Source organism: Panthera pardus, unplaced genomic scaffold (genome assembly GCF_024362965.1).
Source record: "Panthera pardus isolate Hobbes unplaced genomic scaffold, ASM2436296v1 HiC_scaffold_4, whole genome shotgun sequence".
NCBI classification, from domain to species: domain Eukaryota; kingdom Metazoa; phylum Chordata; class Mammalia; order Carnivora; family Felidae; genus Panthera; species Panthera pardus.
The window spans coordinates 20294623-20317814 of NW_026526969.1; the positions used below are offsets into that span (position 1 = coordinate 20294623).

Here is a 23192-nt window from a genome sequence, read left to right on the forward strand (position 1 = left end):
TCTTGCTGTCAGCATTTACTCCTGAAAGTTGTACTTCTCAACCCCAACCCTCCCCCACTCTTTCCCCCTAGGTTTTGGGCTCCCTGTTGGTAAGTAAAAGTGCCTGAATCCTGCCTTGGTATTCTCAGTGCTTACCTCCCCCACTCTTTCCCCCTAGGTTTTGGGCTCCCTGTTGGTAAGTAAAAGTGCCTGAGTCCTGCCTTGGTATTCTCAGTGCTTACCACAGAGCCTAGTACATACAGCTAACATGTACTGAGTACTTACTATATGCCGAATACTGTATGAAGCCTTCACAAGGACTATCTCAACTCATTCCTCAGATGGTCCTTTGAGGTAGTTACCAATATGTCCCCGTTTTACCGAAAGGCAACTGAGACACAGAGAGGTAAACTAAGTTGTCCAAGGATACACAGCCGGTAAGTGGCAGGGCTGGGATTCGGTCCCTGGCAATCTGACTCCAGGGCCCATAATCTTTTTTTTTTTTTTTTAATTTTAAAATTTAAGTTCATTTACTTATTTTGAGAGAGAGAGAGAGAGAGAAGAAAGCACATGAGCGAATGCATGCACACAAGGGAGGTAGGGGCAGAAAGGAGAGACAGAATCCCAAGAAGGCTCTGTACCATCAGCGCAGAGCCCAATGCAGAGCTTGAACTCATGAACTGTGAGATCATAACCTGAGACGAGACTGAGAGTCAGACGTTTAACCAACTGCACCACCCAGGCACCCCTCTTTTTTTTTTTTTTTTTTTAGAAGTTTATTTAAGCAAACTCCACATCCAATGTGTGGCTTGAACTCACGACCCAGAGATCAAGTGCCACATGCAGGGCACCCCCAAGGCCCATATTCTTAATCACTATGCTGAAAACATTTAAGTATCGATTGAATATATTCAATGAACTCGTTTCTCCACTTCTCACTTCATGACAAGCTTTGCCTTCTCTAAAAGGCCTCACTGCTAGCTTCCCTAGCCCAAACTCTCAACTTCTCCTTATATTTTACAATAGCCTTGTAACTTTTTCACTACACCGGTGGTTTTTAAACCTTTTTGAATCTCAGAGCCCGTGGAGAATTTGATCATTGAAAGCTATGGCTATCTATGCAGATTAACATCCACATCCACAAAAATTTGGGTACAATGGGTAGAAGTGGCAAAGAGCACACTTCATCTTAAACCCATCAGTGAATCCTCAGGTTTCCTTCTTATTGTTTGGGGTGGTGGTCGGGGGTGTGTAAGCTGAAACTCCTTAGTAACGCTTACTGGGCCAGATTCCAGCCTCATCTCCAGTCACACACCCTAAGTTTAGGGCTTAGGCAAACAGGGCAATCACTTTCACACCTCTGGGACATCTGCTTGTGAAGTGTCTGCTGCTTGGAATACTTCTCCCCTCCACCTCTATCTGACGCACTTTTCATCAAAGTCCAACTGGAATGTTACCTCTCAGATGTCTTCCCTGACACTCTAGTCTCCGCAACTTGTTCCAGAAACCCCTCACTTCCGTGTCTCTAACATGGTTTATATCTACAAGAGCACTGATCACGTTATGTCAGTTGCTAAGGAGCCGGTCTCTCTCGATTCAGAGTTTGCTCCCCCGAAGCAGGGATGGCATGTCATTCACCGTTGTATCCCCAGGACTCGACAACGTGCGTGAAACACAGTAGGTGCTCACCACGTTTATTAAATTCGTTTGTGCGGGGCTCGGCTTTCCCTTGGCGACTGGCAAGTTCATCACAGGTTTGCAGGAGCCTTAACACGCTCAGGACAGAACCGAGTGATCAAAGTCAGCCCCGCGGAGAATCAGCTAGAGAGAAAGTGAGCTTGAGGCCAGGCTTTGGAAGTAGCGCAGAGGCCCCCACGAGCTCACGCTGACACAGAGTGAGCAACACTCACGCAACACTTAAAGCATCAGGTCAGGGGGAAAAGACCGCGCACTGCATGCTGGGACTGCGCGACTGACGGCAGCATTGCACGCCGGGATATGTAGTCCGGCCCTTCGCGGGGATCCTGAGACCAGTTATAACCGAACACACTCAACCACGTATCTACATAGATAAGGTACAATATTGGCCATACATCACAGAATGACGAGGTCCTTCACGGCACGCATACCTAGTTGCACCCCTCAGAGGAAGCCTCATTTCGTTGTTGGCAACCAGAAAGTCGCATTGGGTGCTGCTGCGCATGCGCAACGCTTGCGCTTGTGCGTGTGCGCGCGCACGGGCCCCGCCTCCGGAAGCGCCATCGCAGCGCCGGCGCGCTATCTTCGCGACGCCTCCTTGAGCCGGGTGGCGCAGGCGCAGTGTCCCTGAGCCAAGATGGCGGCGCGGTGCCCCACACGCTGGTTGCTGGTGGCTGTGGGGTCCCCGCGGCTGCCGGCTACAGCGGGGAGAGGAGCCCGGCCGCCCAGGGGGGACGTGGTGGGGGCTTCACTGGGCCACAAGCTGAACGTCACTGCATTCTCGCCTTCCCTGAGAGCTCGAGGCTCCGGGGCGCTGCTGACATTGAGAACTGGTGTCAGCTTCAAAGGTGAGGGCAGGCTCCAGCGCCCGAGTGGGGGCTCTAAGGCCCAGAAGGGACTGACTCGATTCGGCTACGGGGGTAGCGGGGTGGACGGTATCTTCTGACCTGTATGCAGAATTGCTTGGAGAGACCGGCGAGCAGGAGGCAGAGAGGCCCAAATGGCTACTGAGAAATGGTAAACCAGGGAGAGTTGCATGGAGCCCTCGGCGGCAGTAGTGAAATGTTGCGTAGGCCTACAGTCTTCTCTTCTCTATCAACATTTCTAGAAGCCTCTTTCCAGCCTGCCACTGCTCCCTTACCCTATTCCGGTCCCGTCTCCTCCCTTCACCTTATAGCCGGAAGGGAGGAGGTAACTGCCATTCAGTGAGCACCTGTTACGGTGCTAGGTACTTTGTGCCCCATCTCACTTGGTGGTAACAACCCTGCAAGAATGGAGTCGTCATCCCCATTTTAGAGAACGAGAAACTGAGGTTCTAGCAAGAAGAATTGACCCGCCCAAGGTCATAAACCTAAAAGTAGAGTTGTCCTTTAATAGCTCACGCTCTTTCCGTCACGTGGTTTTAATCGAAGGATACACTTAGTAGTCTTTTATAAGTTCTTAAATTGGCAACTGTAATAAAAATACAAACTAACAGTTATCGAGCGCTTTTCTGTGTACCCGGCATGGGTCATTTCCATGTGATAGATGCTATTACATTTTATAGACAAAGAAGCTTAAGCCTAGATATTAAACGACTTGTAGAAAGTGACAAAGTGAAAAGATGGTAGAGCCCTCATTCAAAACCAGCTTTCTTAATTGATGGAGGCGATACAGAAGTGATATGTATTAAGCCTTTAGGTGCTTGTCTGTGATGGTTCTGCTCTGTGTTGGATGACTTCTGTTAGGAGGAAGGAGGAAACACTGAATAACCAACCATGTGTCTGAATTGTCTTACTGGTTGTGTTCCCTACAATTTGTGCAAGTGATATTTATCTATATATTTACAAAGGTAATGAATTAACAGGCCCTGACAAGATAACCCACACAAGATAATTGCCTGTTGGGGTGCAATTTTGTAATGCTTGTGTAATAAGGGAGTCATTAAAGCATCAGTAATCGTTATTCTTTTGTAAAGTGAACAAACTCACCTCTACCAGTGTGTGTGTGTGTGTGGGGGGGGACCTGGGTGAGTTATTTAATCTCTTTGAACCCCGGTTTCCTTAACTGTAAAAATTTGTTCATTGACTCGGGTATTTATTGAGAGTCTGCCATATGCTGGCCACTATTCTAGTTACTGGGGATACAGCAGAGAACAGAGAGATTGGATGAGGTTTTGGTCAAGTGATCCCATTTTTTAATTCTGCTCTTGCCACCAATATTTCCTCACGGGTAGAGCAGTAGTCTATTCAGGTTTCTTCAGGGTTATTCGGAGCGATGTCATGTTGTATTTCTCAGTATGAGCAAAAGTGGTAAGTTTCAAGTTTTGCTAACTTTTTCTAATGTCAGTGTTGTTTTAAATAGAATTTGGCTGCATCTTTTTGTTCATTTATTCCTTAGATAATTATTAAGCTATTTCTGTTCATAGTACATTTGTACCAGTTTGGGGAGCATTTGTGTTGATTGTGTATATATGAGAGAGATAGGCAGGCACTGAGTACTGAGCCTTTGGGGGACCCTTACTAAGGAACTGCAATCAGCACATAGCCCAGAATGGGCATGTTTTGTATCACATGATGAATATTTTTGAGAGATGACATCCTTCAAGACACACTCTTGTTATTACATCTAAAGGCATCAACTCAGCTCCCAAACATGGGTCTTTGATGTTCTCTCAAATCTAGTAATACAATTAGAGGACATAAAACAACACTTTAATTACAACTTTTCTCCCAGGGCAGAAAAAAAATGTAGTTATTTGACTCTGGGTTAGTCATTCTTGGAGTGACTTGGAGGCTGATCCTATTCTGGGTTCTAAAAAGGGCAAGACATTGTTCTTGGGGGAAAGTTTGTCCATTAAATGAACTTTAATTATTTTTTTAAAATTTTTTTAAATGTTTATTTATTTTTGAAGGAGAGACAGACAGAGTGTGAGTGGGGTAGGGGCAGAGAGGGAGGGAGACACAGAATCCAAAGCAGGCTCCAGGCTCCAGGCTCCGAGCTGTCAGCACAGAGCCCGACGCGGGGCTCGAACTCACAAACCGTGAGATCATGACCTGAGCCGAAGTTGGCTGCTCAACTGACTGAGCCACCCAGGCGCCCCAAATGAACTTTAATTATTGTTAACCATTGGTGCTTTTTGGATAATGTCAAAAGTCATCAAATTTGTAATAGTTAAATGTGATTTGTCTTTATTCGCATGCAGTTTTGCACGTTACGTTGTTACATCCCAGTGTTTCTTGAGTCCAAGGTCTCTGCTCACGTTCTTGGAGCTGCCACTACCAGTCTCTTCCTGGATTGTAAGGAGCCTGGGGGTGGTGGGGGCTGACAGGACCAGGGCAGCCCCTCACTCCTGAGTGAAGAGGGACTCAGTATAGGAGCACTAGGCCGCTAGCTCTGTTTCTCTCAAATCTGACCAAAGAAAGACCTCTGTGGTCGCCTAACTCCCACTACTTCCCCGCTGTCTGCTCCTTGTGTTCTGGGGGGTCTAGGGTGCGGGACAGGAAACAGTATGGGGATACTGAAGGTCGAGATTGACTTGCTGCTTCTGATTTCTCATCATTCTGACTCTTTCCTACTCGTCCTCCTGTCTGGTTACCTTGGCCCCCTTCCTGGATATCCCTCAACACTCCTGGTTATGTTTTGTGCTCAGATTAATTTTAAGTAGTCTCCCAGTCCTCCAGTTTGTTGTGGGTTGTTTTTGAGAGCTCTTTCTCATGCAAAGGCGTTCCCTTCCCTGTTTAACACTTGCAGTGACTCCCTGTTGCCCTCAGGATAATATCTTGACTCCTTAGGATAGCTCAAAGGCCCTTTGCCTATTCCTAGGCCTCATTAATCAGCATCATTATCTCTAACCACATCTCTGTTTGTATAAAATGTATACAAGTTACATCATGCAGTTATTAGGTGCATGTGAACTTTCATGTGAACCAAAGATGATCTATGACTTAGCAGCCAAATGAGGCACTTTTGAAAATATAAGGGGAATCTGTTGCAAATGACATAAGGACTACAGGTGTAATTCTGGGCAGATTCAAACCTTTCCTTAGCCTAGCTAATTTCTACAGTTTAACAGCAGCTGCCTTAAAAGGCCTTTCCTGAACTTTTTCAGTTGGGTTGTCAGTGCTTCTCAACTGGGAATGATTTTGCCCTGCAAAAGACATTTGGCAATGTCTGGAGACATTTAGTTGCTCTCTTGTGACAGGGGTAGAGGGGCAGTAGAGTGTACTACTTATAAGATGTTGGTGCTGCTGAACATCCTTTGACATATAAGTAGTTTAGTTTGCCAGGGATGCATAAGAGAGAACCACATTTATCCTCACATTTCTAGAGGCTAGAAGTCCAAGATCAATGTTTTGGCAGAGTTGTTACACATCCTACCTCCAGGGGCACCTGGCTGGCTCAGTCAGAAGAGCATGAGACGCTTGATCTCAGGATTGTGAGTTCTAGCCCCACGTTGGGTGTAGAGATTACTTAAATAAATGAAAACTTAAAATTAGGATCCTACCTCAAAATACAGTCACATTCTGAGGCACTGGGGATTAGAGCCTCAACGTATGAATTAAGAGACATAGCCCATAACAATAGGAAAGCCCCTTCACCAAGAGGAATCCAATACCATCCTCAACATTGTGAGGTTGAGAAACCCTGGTTAGGTGACCCTATGTGTGTTCTCACTGTGCATGTCCTTGTGTACTGTTACTTTGTACACTGTCTCCCACGCTCCCATGTGGACTGTAAGATCCTTGAGGGCGCTGGCTTTGGTCTTGTCTTCACATTGTATCCTCCCTGCCACTACAGTATTAATATCTTGAATAATGTAAGCTCTAGGAAGGCAGTGTCTGAATGGTCTGCTGCCTATTCCCAGCACAGAACTCAGTGCCTGGCAAGTAGTACATGTTCAGTGAGTATTTACTGAATGAATGAATGGTGCATCCAGAACCTTCTCTGTAGGCTGAAGTTCGACTTAGAAACCTGGAGCTGTCATGATCTTCATGCTCTTTCTTACTTGGCTCCCTTCCGCTCCCAGCCCTGTGTCTTCAGTTGTCACGGAATGGGTTGGAGGTTAGGCAGGGCTCAAGTTGTGGGGCAGCTCCTCCTGCTTCACTTGGTGACAGACCAGTCCAAGTTAGTTCTCTGCTCTGTGCACAGAGGGCAGTTGAGTGGATGTGTCCGCCAGTGGACGTTCCTCCTACTGCTGATGCCAGAGGCATGAAGGGGGGCAGGGCATGTGGCTCTCTGCCTTGGGCTTTGACCCCAGTTAGCTGTTAGTTAGTTTCAGGCATAGGGCCTTTTAACCCCGTGTGTCTATTTAGGTGTTTTTTTTGTTTGTTTTCTTTTTTTTGGGAGAGGGGCAGCACTTTTATCAGATTCTCTTAGATCTGTGACCTTAAACACTGAGAACCATTTTTTCTTCTTTTTCTTCCTTTCTCTCTTTCTTTCTTTCAGAGAGAGAGTGCGAGTGGGGAAGAGGGGCAGAGGGAGAAAGAGAATCCCAAGCCAGCTCTACACTCATCACAGAGCCGATGTAGAGCTGGATCCCATGACCCTGGGATCATGACCCCAGCCGAAATAAAGAGTCAGCCTCTCAGGGTGCCTGGGTGTCTCAGTCAGTTAAGCGTCTGACTTCGGCTCAGGTCATGATCTCGTGGTTTGTGAGTTCGAGCCCCACATCAGGTTCTGTGCTGACAGCTCAGACCCTGGATCCTGCTTCAGATTCTTTGTCTCCCTCTGTCTGCCCCTCCTCCATTCACACTCTGTCTCTCTTTCTCAAAAATAAATAAACGTTAAAAAAAAATAGGGGCACCTGGGTGGCTCAGGGGGTAAGCATCCAACATCGGCTCAGGTCATGATCTTGTGGTTCGTGGGTCGAGCCCCGTGTCGGGCTCTGTGCTGACAGCTCAGCTCAGAGCTTTGTCTCATGCTCTGTCTCAAAAATAAACATTGAAAGAAAAAAAAATTTTTTTTAATTAAAAAAAAAGTCGGCTGCTCATCCGACTGAGCCACCCAGCACCCTGAGTACCGTTTCTTTAGTTCTTTAGTTCTCACATTGAGCATGTGGCAGAATTGTCACCTGGAGGGCTTATTAAACACAGCCTGCTGGACCCCACCTCCAGAGTCTCTGATTCAGCTCAGGGGTGGGGCCTGAAAACGGACATTTCCAACAAGCTGATGATGCTGCTGGTCCAGGGACCACACTCTGAGAACCACCCCAGAACCACATCCCCAAGGTTGTATGGTGGAGGCAAAGAACCTGGAGAATTGTTAAGCATTAAGGAAGACAGCATATGAAGGTACGTGGCACATGGCAGGTGCTCAGGTAGTGTGACAGTGGAGCTAGGTCCCTTTCTAGTCATCCCCCCCCCGGTGTAGCCCCCATCTGGGGTGCAGACATGAGGGTACGACCTCACTGTGTCGTGATCCAGCAGAATTAGCCCTGCCCAGTACTCTTCATTTTATGTTCATTGTACACAGTGGCCTTGGCCATCTTTGAAGTGCAGTGAGTTTGGTCTCCAGCAGGCTTGGGGGGAAAGCTGACCCTAAGCTGTGACCTCCGTTCCTTCATAGGTGTAACCTGGCTGGGTGTTTACTCACAGCTTCCTTTTGTTGAGCACATTCCCAGAGTGATTGTCTTTCCTTTTTTTTCTTTTTTAGGAGTAAAAAGTTACCCTTTTGTTCGTACTGCATCCTTCCACACGAGCTCCCCTTTGGCCAAAGAGGATTATTACCAGATACTAGGAGTGCCCCGAAATGCCAGCCAGAAGGAGATCAAGAAAGCATATTACCAGGTCTGTATGGAAGCCAGATTTTAGGGACAAGACTGTAGAAGGGATGCTGTCAGTCTAGTCTGCTCACCAGTGCAGCGTGTATGCCCATACGTGTAGGTGACATGTGGCTCACAGTGTAGAATGAGGTGATGGGCTTTGCTGGACTGTCCCTCAGGTGCATAGTGTCCCACTGGTTAACACTTCATAAAAAGAGGCAGAACCCAAAATTTTTAAAAATCTTTTTCCAAAGCTGTTTTCGTATTTAAAATTATTCTGTGCCTTGTAACTTGTATGAAAATTCACTACAAGATTCTTGATTTTTTTAAATTTTGTTTTCCTTTTGTGTGGGGGCGGGGGAGGGTGGCAAAAACTTTGAACCTAATATTTGTGAACTGATACGGATCAAGACCAGACCTAGCAGCCATGGCTTGGATAGCTAATCCCTTCCCTTATGTTTTTTCAAAGCGTACAATTCACTGGTTTTTAATGTATTCATGGAGGCTTTACAACCATGCCCACAATCAGTACGTTTTCAACTGCTTAAAAAACCCCATACCATCAGCACTCACTCCCCAGTTTCCTCTCTCCTCTGCCTTTGCAATTACTAACCTGCTTTTTGTTTCTATGGATTTGCCTGTTCTGGGCATTTCACAGAAGTGAAGTCGTACGTCGTGTGAACTTTTGTGATGGGCTCTTTCTCTCTGGAAAGAAGCTTCATCAACGCTGTGGCATGTATCGGTTCTTCATTCCTTTCAGTGGTCGAGTAATATTCCATGCGTGGATAGGCTACATTTTTATTTATCCATTTGGACATTTGGATCGTTTCCACTTTTTTTTTTTTTTTTTTTTTGGCTGTTATGAGTAGTGCTGCTGTGAACCCCAGGTATAGGTTTTGGGTAGACTTACATTGTAATGGAATGAGCAAAGGCACGGGGTTAGGAAACAGAGACCCTGGCTTGGGAACAGTGAATATCATGTCTCTCCTCTTTGAACTGGAAGGTAAGGTACCTGATGTAAGGGTGGGAGAGCAGTGAAAAGATGGAGGCCGGGACCACAAGGGAACACATGAGTCCCTCTGCAAGCACTAGAAACTTAATTTAAAAAAAAAATTTTTTTTTAACGTTTATTTATTTTTGAGACAGAGAGAGAGAGAGCATGAACAGGGGAGGGTCAGAGAGAGAGGGAGACACAGAATCCGAAACAGGCTCCAGGCTCTGAGCTGTCAGCACAGAGCCCGACGCGGGGCTTGAACCCACAAACTGCAAGATCGTGACCTGAGCTGAAGTCGGACACTTAGCTGACTGAGCCACCCAGGCACCCCTAGAAACTTAATTTAAGAGAGTGGGGACCCATTCAAGTTTTTAGGTGTGGAAGTAAAAAGGTGAGGTAAAACTGTGCAATTTAAAACGACATTTTTAAAGTAGTCTTTACAACGCAATTTCTGGGGTCAGGACTTGATGAAAGCTTTGTGTGTATTGCGTCATTTCATCCTCATGGCAGAGGCTTGGAGAGGTTGTGACCTACGCCCAAGGCCCCATAAGTCACTATGTGTCACACATGAGACTAAAATACTGCAAAAAGGCCTCTCTTTTCCTTAAGCTAATCTCATGAGTACACCATTGTTTCTTGCCGTGGCTTTTGGGACCAGCCTTTGTGGCCCACCGTGATGTCCTGGCTGTTCCCTGAGACCCTGATCCGGGGCTTAGCACGCAGCCTCTGGTGTGCTCCCACGAGCTGCTGTGAGGACCAGCGTCTCCGGAAGCAGGACTGAGCTCAGAGATGCCAGTGGAGCCGTACTCTGCCTTTTCCACTGATGGCTCTTTTCATTCTGGATGGCTGGCGCTGCCTTCCTTCTGTCGGCCTGCCTTTGGGGAGTGGGTGGATGTTTCTGGCCACCTGCCACCATCCTCATTCCTCCCGGAAACCAGAGTTGCATGGCACATGACCAGTTCTTTCTTTGCAGGCTTGGTGACGCGTATTTCTTCTTTTGCTCCTGTGGAAGATCGAGAGCTGTTTGTCTGGCCCTTAGCATAAAGAAAGGACTCTCTGGGATCATGATATCCAGCCTCAGTTATTTGCTGGGCTGTTTTGTTGAAGAGGATTAAAGTCACCCATGTAACCAAAAGCAGGGGTGGTTAGGCTTATTCTGATGAAGAGCTTTCTAACAGTGAAGGCTGTCCATCATGATACAACCCACCTTGGGTAGAAGTGAGTTCCCCATCACAGAAAAGAATCCCGTCATGTTTCTCAGATGTGGGTAATGTCCTGACACCCCTCCCTTTTTTTTTTCTTAATTGTGATGGATGTTTAAAAATTGTGTTAAAATATGCTCAACTCCCTTTCAAGCCATATTAATCTCATGCGATCATGTTTGTCTAAAATCCGACTGTTTCATGTTGTGGTCATTGTACTTGTTTCTCCAGCGTGGGTCTTTGGGAGTCGGCCTGGCCCGTACAGCCCTGTGATGTCTCCTTGTACTTTTCTGAATTTGAACTCCTTTGCATCCTCGTTTGGCATTATGAGCCATGACACCGTTTCATCTTGTCTTGGCTCAAATGCACTATTTACATGTGACATCTCCTTTCTTTCTTTTCACCTAAGCCATGGACGTGGTATCTCGTGTGCAAGCTCTGAGGCTCTCTGCCTCAGTGCTGTATTTTCCGGTGGTCATCCTGGTGATTTGGGGCATACTGTTACTCGGTATCAGTGATGTTTTGGCTTGTCATTGAAAATTTGAAATTCCTGCCAGATGCCCCCACCTCCTGACTACATCCTCTGCTCCCTTCTGTGTCCTAATAATGGCTGATGTCGCCGTGGGCCGTGCCCTGTGTTCATTTTAGAATATGTGGTGTTTCATCTCATCCCTGCCACAACCCTGTGGAGTAGGTACCGTTATCGTCATTTGACAGATGAGGAAGTTGTGCTTAGTGACATTCTGTCTGGGGTCTCAGGGCTACAGACAGTGGATCCGGACGCTCTGACCCGGAGGCTGTGCACTTAACTTCCTGCACCCTAACCGCAGCCAGCTGCTGGTGGCGTGGCGTCCGAGCCACATGACTTCTCCGGTCCGCGGTTGGGTTCCGTGTGCCTTCTTCCCTCGCGTGAGGGACCTGTAGTGACCCAGACTTGGAAGGGGTCAGCAGCCGCAGCAAACAGTGAGCCAACAGTGAGCCACCTGCAAAGCACAGCACTGCTCAGAGTGCCTGGAGGGTAACCGTAGTTTTAGAGCGGCTCGGCTCAGCTGCGGACAGCCTAGTGAGATTTTACTCTTTTTTAATATTTAAACTTGTGTTTTGAAGAGGCAGTACGTTTCCTTTGTTCAGAATTAAGCAAATACAAAAGAGTATATTCGGTAGAAAGTCTCCCTCCTGTTCTCTTACATCCCTCCTTTTGCAACCAATGTTACTAGCTTGCTATATGTTTTCCAAAATAACTTGTACAGCAGATACATCTACGTACCCAGTTATTTTCTTCTCTTTTTACATAGTTGATGGTATATCAGACACACTGTTTTCCACTGCTTTCACAAAGGTGCCCAAGTTCTAAAGCATTTGTTCTTTTTGGCAGAGATTTGTTGTGGTTAAAAAATGTGTATATGTGTCAGATTTGAAGAGATGGTTTATTTTATTTTACTTTTATTTATTTTTTAAAGACCTTTTAAAAATATTTATTTATTTATTTTGAAAGGGAGCGAGCATGAGCGAATGTGGTTGGGGGGAGGGACAGAGAGAGAGGAGAGAGGATCCCAAGCACGTTCCATGCTGCCAACGCAGAGCCCAATGCAGGACTCGATCTCACAGAGTGTGAGATCATGACCTGAGCCGAAACCAAGAGTTGGTCAGACACTTAACTGACTGAGTAACCCAGTTGCTGCAAGAGATGGTTTATTTTAAAGTCTTAGGCCTTGTTTTAAGAATTGCTGTTGGTTGATGGGGCTCCTGGGTGGCTCAGTCGGTTAAGCGTCTGACTTTGGCTCAGGTCATGATCTCACAGTTCGTGAGTTCAAGCCCCACATCAGGCTCTGTGCTGACAGCTCAGAGCCTCGAGCCTGCTTCAGATTCTGTGTCTCCCTCTCTCTCTGCCCTTCCCCACCCCACCCATGCACTCTTTTTCTGTCTCTCAAAAAATAAACAAACAAACATACATTAAAAAAAAATTGCTGTTGGTCGCAAAATCTCAAAACAGACTAATGCTGTAAGGGAGGTGAGATTGTGACTGTTATTTGAGGTCCAGTGTTAGTAATCATCATGTGTCCATTGTAATTTATGGTTTTCTCCCTTAGCTGGCCAAGAAATACCACCCAGACACAAACAAGGATGATCCCAAAGCCAAGGAGAAGTTCTCCCAGCTGGCAGAAGCCTATGAGGTAATGCGACCTACCTGTGTGTGCAGTCACTGTCATTCAGCTGTGTGGGTACATCAGCGTGTGCTGCCCAGGGTGACCTGACATGTCATAAGGTCCATTGTGAAGACTGTCCCATACCAGATTACCTCCTTGAAGAAAAGATTGCCAGGTCTCCTGCTAGATCTCACTTGGAATCTCAGTAGGAAATGGTCTGATAATCTGTATTAACAGAGCTCCCAGGTCATCTGATTTATAGCCAGGTCTGGGAGCTCCTGGTTGGATTAATTAATTCCACACTTATTTGTTGACCCCCCTCCTTAGGGCATCTCTGTCTAGTGGGATGGTGCGTATTGTAAAAGTAGGAGGCCGCCCGTGAGGAACTTGAAATGTAGTCAGAGGGATGAAGCGCACACTGTGGCGGGCTGCTGAGCCGTTCCAGAGCGACCTTCCCAGACTTAGAGGGTCTGTAGGGACTCAGGATACGTAGAGTATCGTGTACCTGCTGTATGAGTGTGCACATCCCCCAGCCATCTGAAAGTACGTCACAGACGCCGTATCTCTTTATTCTTCAGTACTCGAGTGTGAATTTTCTAAGACCAAGAACATTCTTTTACGTTAACCACAGTACGCTTGTCAAAAGCAGGAAATTTAATGCTGATCCAGCACCCTTACCTGTACACACGGTGTGAACTTGTGCCGTGTCCTGGGCCTCGGGAGACCTGGTGGCGCCTGACCGCCGGGCCTTTTCCTGTAGGTGCTGAGTGACGAAGTGAAGAGGAGACAGTATGACACCTACGGCTCTGCGGGCTCGGACGCCGGCGCCTCCGGACAGAGCTACTGGAAAGGGGGCCCCACTGTCGACCCCGAGGAGCTCTTCAGGAAGATCTTCGGGGAATTCTCATCCTCTTCTTTTGGGGATTTCCAGAGTGTATTCAGTCAGCCTCAGGAGGTAGGCTCCTTGTTTTAAAGAATCATTCACATTTTAGCCGCTCATTGTGAGGCAAACATTTTATGTTTCTTTTTCTCAAAAAAAAAAAAAAAAAAAAAAAACAACAACAACAACAGAAAAAAAAAAAAAACAAAACCCAAAGCAGCTTCGATGGAATGATCTGGAGGCAGCCATTTTGGTAGGAAATAATTCCCATATTTAAGAAAAACCATGTAGGTAATCCATGTAGGATTACCATGTAGGTAATCCTTTTTAGCTGTACAATTGCTTAATCAGGCAGCCTGAGGCGAAGGCTTTGAGGGTCCATGATTCGGGTGCGTTTTGTCTGGAGCTTGCTGCATTATTGTAGAAGAGCTCGGTACCAGAACGGAGACACAACACCAATTCTACCTCTTGCATATTTATGTCCTAATAAGACATTATCAGAGCTGAGAGAGGGAGCATGTTTTATGACTTAAATTATGTTTGGGGATCATTCGAGCTGTCTATAAGGACCATGTACAAATATTATCTGTGAACAGTTTGTTGAAAAGTACATTTTCACTTAAAACAAGCATTCCCTCTTGAAAATCCTGAGATGTAGGGCAGAGTCAGTCGAGTCCCATCCATTCCTACTTGGCAGAGGACAGGTGAGTTAAAAAATAAGTAGCTGGGTGAAGAGATGAACAGGTGGGGCATGGAAGATTTTTGGTGAAATTTCACATTTAGTGAAAGTCCTCTATGATTTTGTAACAACAGACCCGTGTCATACATTTGTTCAGGCCCTTAGGAAATACACCACCAAGGGTGGACCCTGAAGTGAAAGACGAGCTTTGGGGGACTCTGATGTGTCCATGTGGGTTCATCCTTGATAAAAAATGGACGTCCCGGTGACAGATGCTGACCCTGGTGGGGGCTGTGCATGTGTGGGGGCAGGGGGCGATCCTGATACCTCCCTCTCAATTTTATAAACGTGTAAAACCGTCTTAAAGAATAAAGCCCACTTTAAAAGAAGAGGTAACGTGAATGAAAACCGCTGACCATTGCCCTCCTTTACTTTCAAAGTGGAGGATCACTTTGGTAATTAACCAAAGATGACAGGCTGCCCTCTGACTTCTTTAGTACATCATGGAGCTGACGTTTAATCAGGCTGCCAAGGGGGTCAACAAGGAGTTCACCGTGAACATCACTGACACCTGCGAGCGGTGTGACGGCAAGGGGAACGAGCCTGGCACCAAGATGCAGAACTGCCATTACTGCGGCGGCTCCGGCATGGTGAGAGTGTGGCAGAGCCCCCCACCCCCCCCGCCTGGGATCCCCCGCCTCTGGGCCCCCCACACCCCTTGCCGGCCCTTTTTCTACACTCCTGTGGATAGCCTTGGAGAGTTATCTGGCAGTGCTTGGTGCTTTTGAGTGTCTGTGACTAGGTGGGACTGTTTTATCTAGATCTTTCTTTTCCCAAGAGTACTCTGTCTTGGTCAGTGATCCTGTGCTGTCTTCCCTGAAAATACACTTCCCTGAAAATTTTGGTAATTTGAAACCGTTGCTGGGGGGCGGGGGGTTTAAATTTTGCTTGAAGTGTAATCATTTTTTTCTTTTGGTAAGTTTTTTATATAATACAAACATACAGAACAGTATAAAGAGCCACTCCCTTATTCCTTACCCAGATTCACCAGTTGTTAACATTCTGTCCCATTTGCACTGTCATATCTGTTGTGTATTTTCAAGGAACAAGAATGTTCTTTTATGCAACCACAACACAGTTGTCACTATCAGGAAATTTAACGTTGCTAGAATACCATTTTCTGTACTCATTCTCATGTGTTCACTTGTCCTTACAATGTCCTTTTTTTCCTGATCCAGGATCCATGCTGGGATTTTGCATAGTGTTTGGTTGTCATATCTTTTGTCTCCTTTAATCTGGGAACGGTTTCTCGGCCTTTCTTTTTCTTTATGACCTTGACATTTTTTAGGATTACAGGCCAGCTGTTTTGTAGAATGCCCTTTATATTGGGGTTCATCTGATATTTTCTCATGACCAGATTCAGATCACACATTTTTGGTGAAACGTCACAGAGGGGTAGTGCCCTTGACACTGGATCACGTCAGGAGTCGTGAGGTGTCAGTTTGTCCCATTAGTGATGACGTGACATTGGATCATGAGTAGTTAGTTAAGATAGTGTCCACCAGGTTTCTTCACTGTAAAGTTGTTAATTTTCCCTTTGAGATTAATGAGGAAGTTGTGGTGAGGCACATACTGACTTCTGAACTCCAGATCACCGCGTTGATTGTAAGAGACTGAAAAATGGGGTGTACTGCCTCTCTGTAACCATTCCTGAAACCTCTGGGAGCTGAACAGTTACCTTTTAAATTTTTTTTTTTTTTTTTTTTTTAACTTTTTATTTATTTTTGGGACAGAGAGAGACAGAGCATGAACGGGGGAGGGGCAGAGAGAGAGGGAGACACAGAGTTGGAAGCAGGCTCCAGGCTCCGAGCCATCAGCCCAGAGCCTGACGCGGGGCTCGAACTCACGGACCGTGAGATCATGACCTGAGCCGAAGTCAGAAGCTTAACCGACTGAGCCACCCAGGCGCCCCGAACAGTTACCTTTTAAAGAGAGTAGTGCCCCTCTGATTACAACAGCGATTGCTGAGAAAACAAAAGAGAAACCTGGCCACCCAGAGCAGCTAGTCTGGTCCCTGAGGCCACTACTGCCCTGTTCTCACTGTACCTGAGGGCCATGTGGGAAGAAAGGGGGGCTGGGTCCTCCCTATCTTCCCCCGGCCCCCACCACTGGTGCCCCAGGAGCAAGGAGGCAGGCAGCCCCTGTTGCTGGCGTGGTGCTGCTCGTTCTGCCCCCCGCCCCTGAGTGTCCTCTCCCCCATCCTCCCTGCGCACCCCCATCCTTCAGGGGCCTCTTGGCCCCCAGCCCCTCCCACAGCTGGTGGGGCCTTGTGGTCTGTGGCTACTACCCCCAGCTCCTCACTGGTTAGAAAGTGGTTACTTCTTTTGTTTAACCTAACTTCTTTACACTGTTCATTTTGTTTTGTTTTTTTTTAGAAAGCGGGAAAGGGGGAGAGAGGGCGGGAGAGTGCGTGCACGAGTGGGCAGATGGACAGAGGGAGAGAGACAATCCCAAGCAGGCTCCATACTCAGCACAGACCCCAACAAGGGCTCCATAGGACGACCCTGGGATTATGACCTGAGCCAAAATCAAGTCAGATATTCACTTGACTGAGCCACCTAGGCGTCCCCCTGCCTGTTTTGTAAATTATCGAAAAGTACTTGTTCTGACACAACAGTCGGAGGAATACATAAAGAAAACGTCAGTAATCGCCCCTTGCCTGGACTCCCAAGTTCGTAACTTGAGGTGTTCTTTCCACAACTCAGTCTCTGTCTCCATACAAAAAAATTTCTTTTTAAAGCAAAAACTTTCTAATGAGAGTATATTACACATACTCTTTGTTGTGCAACTTGCTTTGGTCTTTGATGGATCATGCCCATTCCTCCAGGCCGATACATGCAGATCTCATTTTCCAACTTAATACTTAGGTTTCAGTGCTACAGGAAAACCCTCTACACATATGGCCTTCCATCTGATGCCTCTACTTTCTGTGACACAGACCTCCAAAGGTGGAATTGCTGGGACAAATAATTCTTACATTTAAAATGTCTCTAATTTAAAATTTATCATGTTTAAAAATGTACGTGTTTATATTTGCACACGGTACAGAATTCTGAAGGAAAAACGAAAGTACAGTGAAAAGTTAAGTGTCCCTCCCCAAGCCCCACCCCCTAATTGTTCCAGGCATCCTCCTTAGAGGCACAGCTCTAGTGACCTTCTTGTGTATCCTGCTTTAGACGGACATGCACATTTCAAGCCATCTGTGTGGAGGTTCCAGTAACCCAAGGTAGCACTCTGTACATGGTGCTGCAGCGTTTGCTTCGATTTTTACAACTCAGTGATCTCAGAAAGCATTTCTCACCCATGTGCAGTGTTCTGTTAATGTGGTTACACCATGATTTTTCAGGCAGCTCACTCCTGGTGGCCACCCAGGCTGCAAGGGACGTACGCTGTTGCACGAGTGTGGTCTGTAGGGCACAGCCCCACAGATGCACACTCAGTTCTCATAGCTGCCAGAGTGTTTTCCACACATCTGTGACTGCATCATCTTGCATGACGTTTGCATCCTTTGGGAGAAAGGTCTGGGTCCCTGTGTTCTTAGGCAGTATGTTTTAGTGCGTGTTCACACAGAACACGAGTCTTTGATGAAACATTTCTCTGCCGTGCATTGTGTTCCCAGAGGCTTGGCCATTAGAGTTTACCTGTGTACTTAAGGGTTCCGTCTTTTTCGTCTCTTTATCAGGAAACCATAAATACAGGCCCCTTTGTGATGCGCTCCACGTGTCGGAGGTGTGGTGGCCGAGGCTCCATCATCACGACTCCCTGCGTGATATGCAGAGGAGCCGGACAGGCCAAGCAGAAGAAGAAAGTGGTGATCCCTGTGCCTGCCGGTGGGTCCTGGGCTCCTCCACGTACCGGGGCTGGGACAGCTGGGACCTTTGTTTCCCTGTGATTGGGCTGTTGTAAAAGCTGTGGTGAAGGATCTGGAGCCCCGGATTGGAGGGGGAACTGGAATCTCCTTGCGTTTTCCTCTCTGTACTAGTTGTCCTTAAAATCTACCCTTGCATGCCTCGTGGGCAGAAGGTACCTGACACGCCCGCTCTGCTCCCCTGTGGAGCTCCTCCACCTTCGTTCAACGAGGCCAGCATTGTCACTGTGGCCAGCCCTGTCTGCACCACTACCCCTTCCTCCTAGCCCCCAGGGGCCGCCTGTAACTGCTCTCGCCAGCTGGGTCTTGTTCCCAGGATGGACTTTCTGCAGGGCAGTCTGATCGTGTCACTTGTCCTGAAGCCTGTGCAATGACTCCTGGGGTGAGAAATGCCACCTGTCTCAGCCCCTTCTGGCCTCTGCAGCCTCTCCTCTTGTTGCCTGCCCTGCGGCCTTCCTGCAGCTGCCTTCATGCAGCTCTTCGAATGGGCCATAATGCCTCTAGACAGAGCCTTGTCATATGTCACTCCCTGTGTCTGAAGCTCACTTTCCACCTTCTTTTCTCAGCGGGTTAACTCTTCTCCCAGAGCTGCTAGCTTGAGTGTTGCCTCTCTAGAGCAGCTTCTGGAACTCTCCCTGTTCCTTAGATGTCCTTTGTCCTTGCTTCTACAAACACGTTTCTGTTTGTAATGATGCACTTGTTAGTGTTGTTATTTGGGTGATAGCTGTCTCCCCTACTAAATTCTAAACTCACCGACATGCTACATGGACCTGCTAGGAGCAGGTGTCCAGGGAACTTGGATAAACGAATAGAAGGCGCTCTTGTTTGGGGATCACTTGCTGTACTTGCTCCTTTGAGAAGTTACACACATTGGATGTACTGTGGATAATTGTGTTGTTCCTCATTAATAGGAACGGGTAAGGAAGTCAGTGGTTTGTAAATGGATTTAGGGCAGGAAACTCCATGGGAGGTCCCCAAATAAATGTTCCCTTTTGAACTTTTGTTCTTACAGGAGTCGAGGATGGCCAGACGGTGCGGATGCCTGTCGGAAAAAGAGAAATTTTCATCACATTCAGGGTGGGTGCTCTGCTCGCACAGCTTCTCGGGTCCTTGCCCTCTTGCAGGGAGGTGGGTGCTCATGGGGGTGTGTCTAAGGGAAACAGTGGCCACCTTGGTGGGGTTATGAAACATGTATCACGTCAAGCCTTTGTGCTACGTTTGGACAGAACAGTTTCCTCAAGATTTTTATAAGTTGGAAAACATAGGACACATAAAAATATAGAATGCATCTCTTTGTGATTTTTTTAAAAATTTACTTATTTTGAGAGAAACAGAGACCACACAAGTGGGAGAGGGGCAGAGAGACAGGGAGAGAGAATCCCAAGCAGGCTTTGCACTGCCAGCACAGGGCGCCTGATGTGGGGCTTGATCCCACGAAGCCATGAGATCATGACCTGAGCCGAAACCAAGAGTTGGATGCTCAACTGACTGAGCCACCCAGACCCCCCTCCTTGTGATTTTAAATTTATGTATCAAATTGTTCGTGGGGGTGGTAAGAGCCAAAGGTGCAGTTTTACCTACTGTGTGCAGAGACAGACCTGGTTTCTGAGACAGGAGATGGTAAAGGAGATACAGTTCTTGTCCCCACATTTCTGCCGGGTGCCCCAGGAAAGCCATGTGAGCGCAGCAGGGGAAGGCACAGGCTGTGTGCAAGACACCCTCACTCATAATAGCAAGACACTGACGACAGTCTGCTGCCCTCGGATAAGAGAGTGAATGAGAGAACCGTGCTGTGGCCAGAGTGCCTCAGAGCAGCCGCGGGAAGAAACCAGAGCCATACGTTCAGCACAACTGAGACTTCTCAGTTACTTTGAGGGAAAGAAAGCAGATTGCGAGTGGATGCAGGGAGGGAGACTGTCTATAAACACTTTTAAAGCACGTGACAGGGTGCTACATATTATTTGGGGACACATACATATGTGGGAATGAGAACTGCTACAGTCAGCGTGGGGCCACTCTGGAGGGGGAGGAGCCAGGGGCTTCACTGCATCGCGATGTTTTATTACTTCCACTGGGTTGTGGGCGTTCTGCGTGTGTGATGTAATTTACTTTGCCTGTTCAAAAAATTTTTTCTTAGTGTTTTATTTATTTTTGAGAGAGAGACAGAATACCAGTGGGGGAGGGGCAGAGAGAGGATGTGTCCATCGTGAGACACAGAATCCCAGGCAGGCTCCAGGCTCTGAGCTGTCAGCACAGAGCCCGACACGGGTCTCGAACCCACGAACTGCAAGATCATGACCTGAGCTAAAGTCTGACGCTTAACCTACTGAGCCATCTAGGCGCCCCTACTTGTCCTGTTCATGCGTGTGTGAGATATTTTGTAATTTAAAACACAGATAAAAATACCGTAAAGCGTGAAGTGCTAGACGAGGAATCAAAGACAAAGGCAGCCAGCTGTCAGCCAGGCTCTCCAGTGGGCTTGGCGGGAGTTTCAGACCCTGCTCCCACCTGATAATAGACAAGAACAGAGAGAGGGGAAATCACTGCAAGGCAAGAAGTGTCTTTGAGGCCCCAAAAGTAGTGCTTGTGCATCAGAATCATTCCACTGCTGTCTGTCTTGAAGGTAGTTTGTACCAGATGACTGTTTGGAAAATAAACTGTGCCTTTGTAGATGTACTAATCTCTGTTTCCTTATACCTGCCAGTAGAGTAAGCTTTTTTTTTTTTTATGTTTAATAAGCCAATTTTACTTTTTTTATTTGCCCATTGGGACGGCTTGATCTGAGACCGACACTCTTGTGTCGCTATGTAGAAATGAATCTGACCTGTAACTCCCGGAGCCTGGGGTCATGTTCTGCTTTGGCAAAAGTACATCCTCTCCCTTGATGCTGTGCTCTTCAGCAAAGAAGCAGCGTATCGCATGCCGGACCCTGTGCCCAGGCTGCTGAGATGGGCTGTTGTCCAGTCTCGAGAAGGACTTCTGCACGCATAACCACATCTCTCCTGCTTGGACCGTAGGTGCAGAAAAGCCCCGTGTTCCGGAGGGACGGTGCAGACATCCACTCCGACCTCTTTATTTCCATAGCTCAGGCTCTTCTTGGGGGGACAGCCAGAGCGCAAGGCCTGTACGAGACGATTAACGTGACGGTAAGAGGCCGAGAACGTGTTTGCCACTCTTGTCCTTCGTTGCTATTTTTTTTTTCCCCTCTGTGAACCGGCTGAGAAGTGGCTAGAACCTGTGGCCAAGCAGCCTGTTGGAGACTCAGTGATGGGGTCTGGGGGAAGTAGAGGAATGTTAGGCCATTCCTTGGGTGTGAATCACAGACTGTAGACCCTGATGAAGGAATCACCAGTGAAGGCAGGTCCTGGGTCACATCCACGCCTCTGCTGGCACCAGGGAGCAGCCCCAGCACTGTGCCCCTGTGTTGGCTTTGCCCCCTCCCAGGTCACACTCTCTGTGCTCCCTCACTCCTGCTGTGGGCTCAGCTTCCTGAACTGCCTGCCCCCACATGCTTGTTTTGGGCTCTGCTCCAGGTGGACCCCGGTTTAGCCAGCTTCCATGTGGATGTCTGGAAACCTGAATGGGAGTTCTTTCCAAGGAGTGAGTCTTAGTGTAGTGAAATGTTTCCATTTGAGCAACTGTAGACCAAGGAAAACCACAGATTTCTTTTCTTTATAGATACCCCCTGGGATTCAGACAGACCAGAAGATTCGGATGAGTGGGAAAGGTATCCCCCGGATTAACAGCTACGGCTATGGAGATCACTACATTCACATCAAGATAAGAGTTCCAAAGTGCGTGCCCACGTAACCATGGTGAGGTCTGCCCAATCTCTGCATTTTCCCCACCTAGCAGGACCCGGTTTTGAGGGCTTTTTACCTGCCAGGCCTTATGCCGAGCCAGACCGCCCGGCCCATTGTGGGTCCGCTGCCGTAAGCACTGAGGCTTGTGCCAGTTATTTCTACCTTACAGTCAGATGTGTCCTGCCCAGGTTCTCCATCTGCAAAGTGGGCATAATAAGGCCACCCTCATTAGTTGCTGGAAAACTGAATAATACATAAGGAACACTTAGCAATAGCTGCTGTTGTTGGTTTTATCATTACTGCTCTCAGGGCACTGGGGGTCTCGTGGGAGACACGAATCTGTAACTGGATCATAGCACATGACGTCTCCGTTCTTTGGGAGAAAGGTTTGAGTCGAGTGCTGTGGCATCCAGGATAGGCATGGCTCACCCTATTGGGGAGGGTGAGCGAAATTTCTGGCACTATTTTTTTTTTAATTAAAAGGTTTTTTTTATTTTGAGAGAGAGAGAGAGAGAGAGAATGAGCAGGGGAGTGGCAGAGAGAAGGGGACAGAGGATCTGAAGTGGGCTTGCGTAGACAGCAGAGAGCCCAACGTGGGGCTCGAACCCATGAACCATGAGATTATGACCTGAACGGAAGTCAGACGCTTAATCTACTGAACCACCTAGGTGCCCCCTGGTGCTCCTTTTAATTAGTTAACTTTCTACATATGACACTTATAAGAGCCCCTCCCCCCTCAACTTAAGGTATTTTAGGAGATTTTTTTTTTTTTTTTTTTTTTTTTTTTAATCACGGTGCTTGGGTAGCTCAGTCGGTTAACCATCCAACTCTTGATTTTGACTCACGTCATGATCTCACAGTTCATGAGATCAAGGTCCTCGTCGGGGCTCTCTCTTTCCCTCTCTCTATGTCCTTTTGTACATGCATGCACAGGTGTGCTCTCTCTCAAACTAAATAAACAAAGAATTAAATATTTTTATTATCGAAGTATAATCGACTTACAGTGTTATATTAGTTTCACGTGTACAACATAAAGATTCAACAGTTTGATATGTTATGCAGTGCTCACCATGATCAGTGTAATTCAGGTTTTCTTTATTGAAGCTTTGAGGGGGTGGCTCTTAGGTTCTGGGTGTGTGC

At 47.3% G+C, this 23192-nt stretch overlaps 1 protein-coding gene across 2 annotated transcripts in view; it reads left to right on the forward strand.

Moving 5' to 3' along the window:
* The first annotated feature begins 2279 nt into the window (after positions 1 to 2279).
* The window catches only part of DNAJA3 (DnaJ heat shock protein family (Hsp40) member A3), a 29613-nt gene continuing 8700 nt past the window's right edge, over positions 2280 to 23192 (forward strand). Inside the window, exons 1-9 of one of the 2 annotated variants that reach the window (XM_019468448.2) lie at positions 2280 to 2525; positions 8311 to 8444; positions 12706 to 12789; positions 13523 to 13717; positions 14819 to 14971; positions 18064 to 18211; positions 19262 to 19326; positions 21267 to 21395; positions 21928 to 22043. In XM_019468448.2, coding sequence (XP_019323993.2) covers positions 2315 to 2525; positions 8311 to 8444; positions 12706 to 12789; positions 13523 to 13717; positions 14819 to 14971; positions 18064 to 18211; positions 19262 to 19326; positions 21267 to 21395; positions 21928 to 22043 — 1235 coding nt within the window. In that variant the 5' untranslated portion in view covers positions 2280 to 2314. The remainder of the gene's footprint in view (positions 2526 to 8310; positions 8445 to 12705; positions 12790 to 13522; positions 13718 to 14818; positions 14972 to 18063; positions 18212 to 19261; positions 19327 to 21266; positions 21396 to 21927; positions 22044 to 23192) is intronic. The other variant, XM_019468449.2, reaches the window with a different exon arrangement.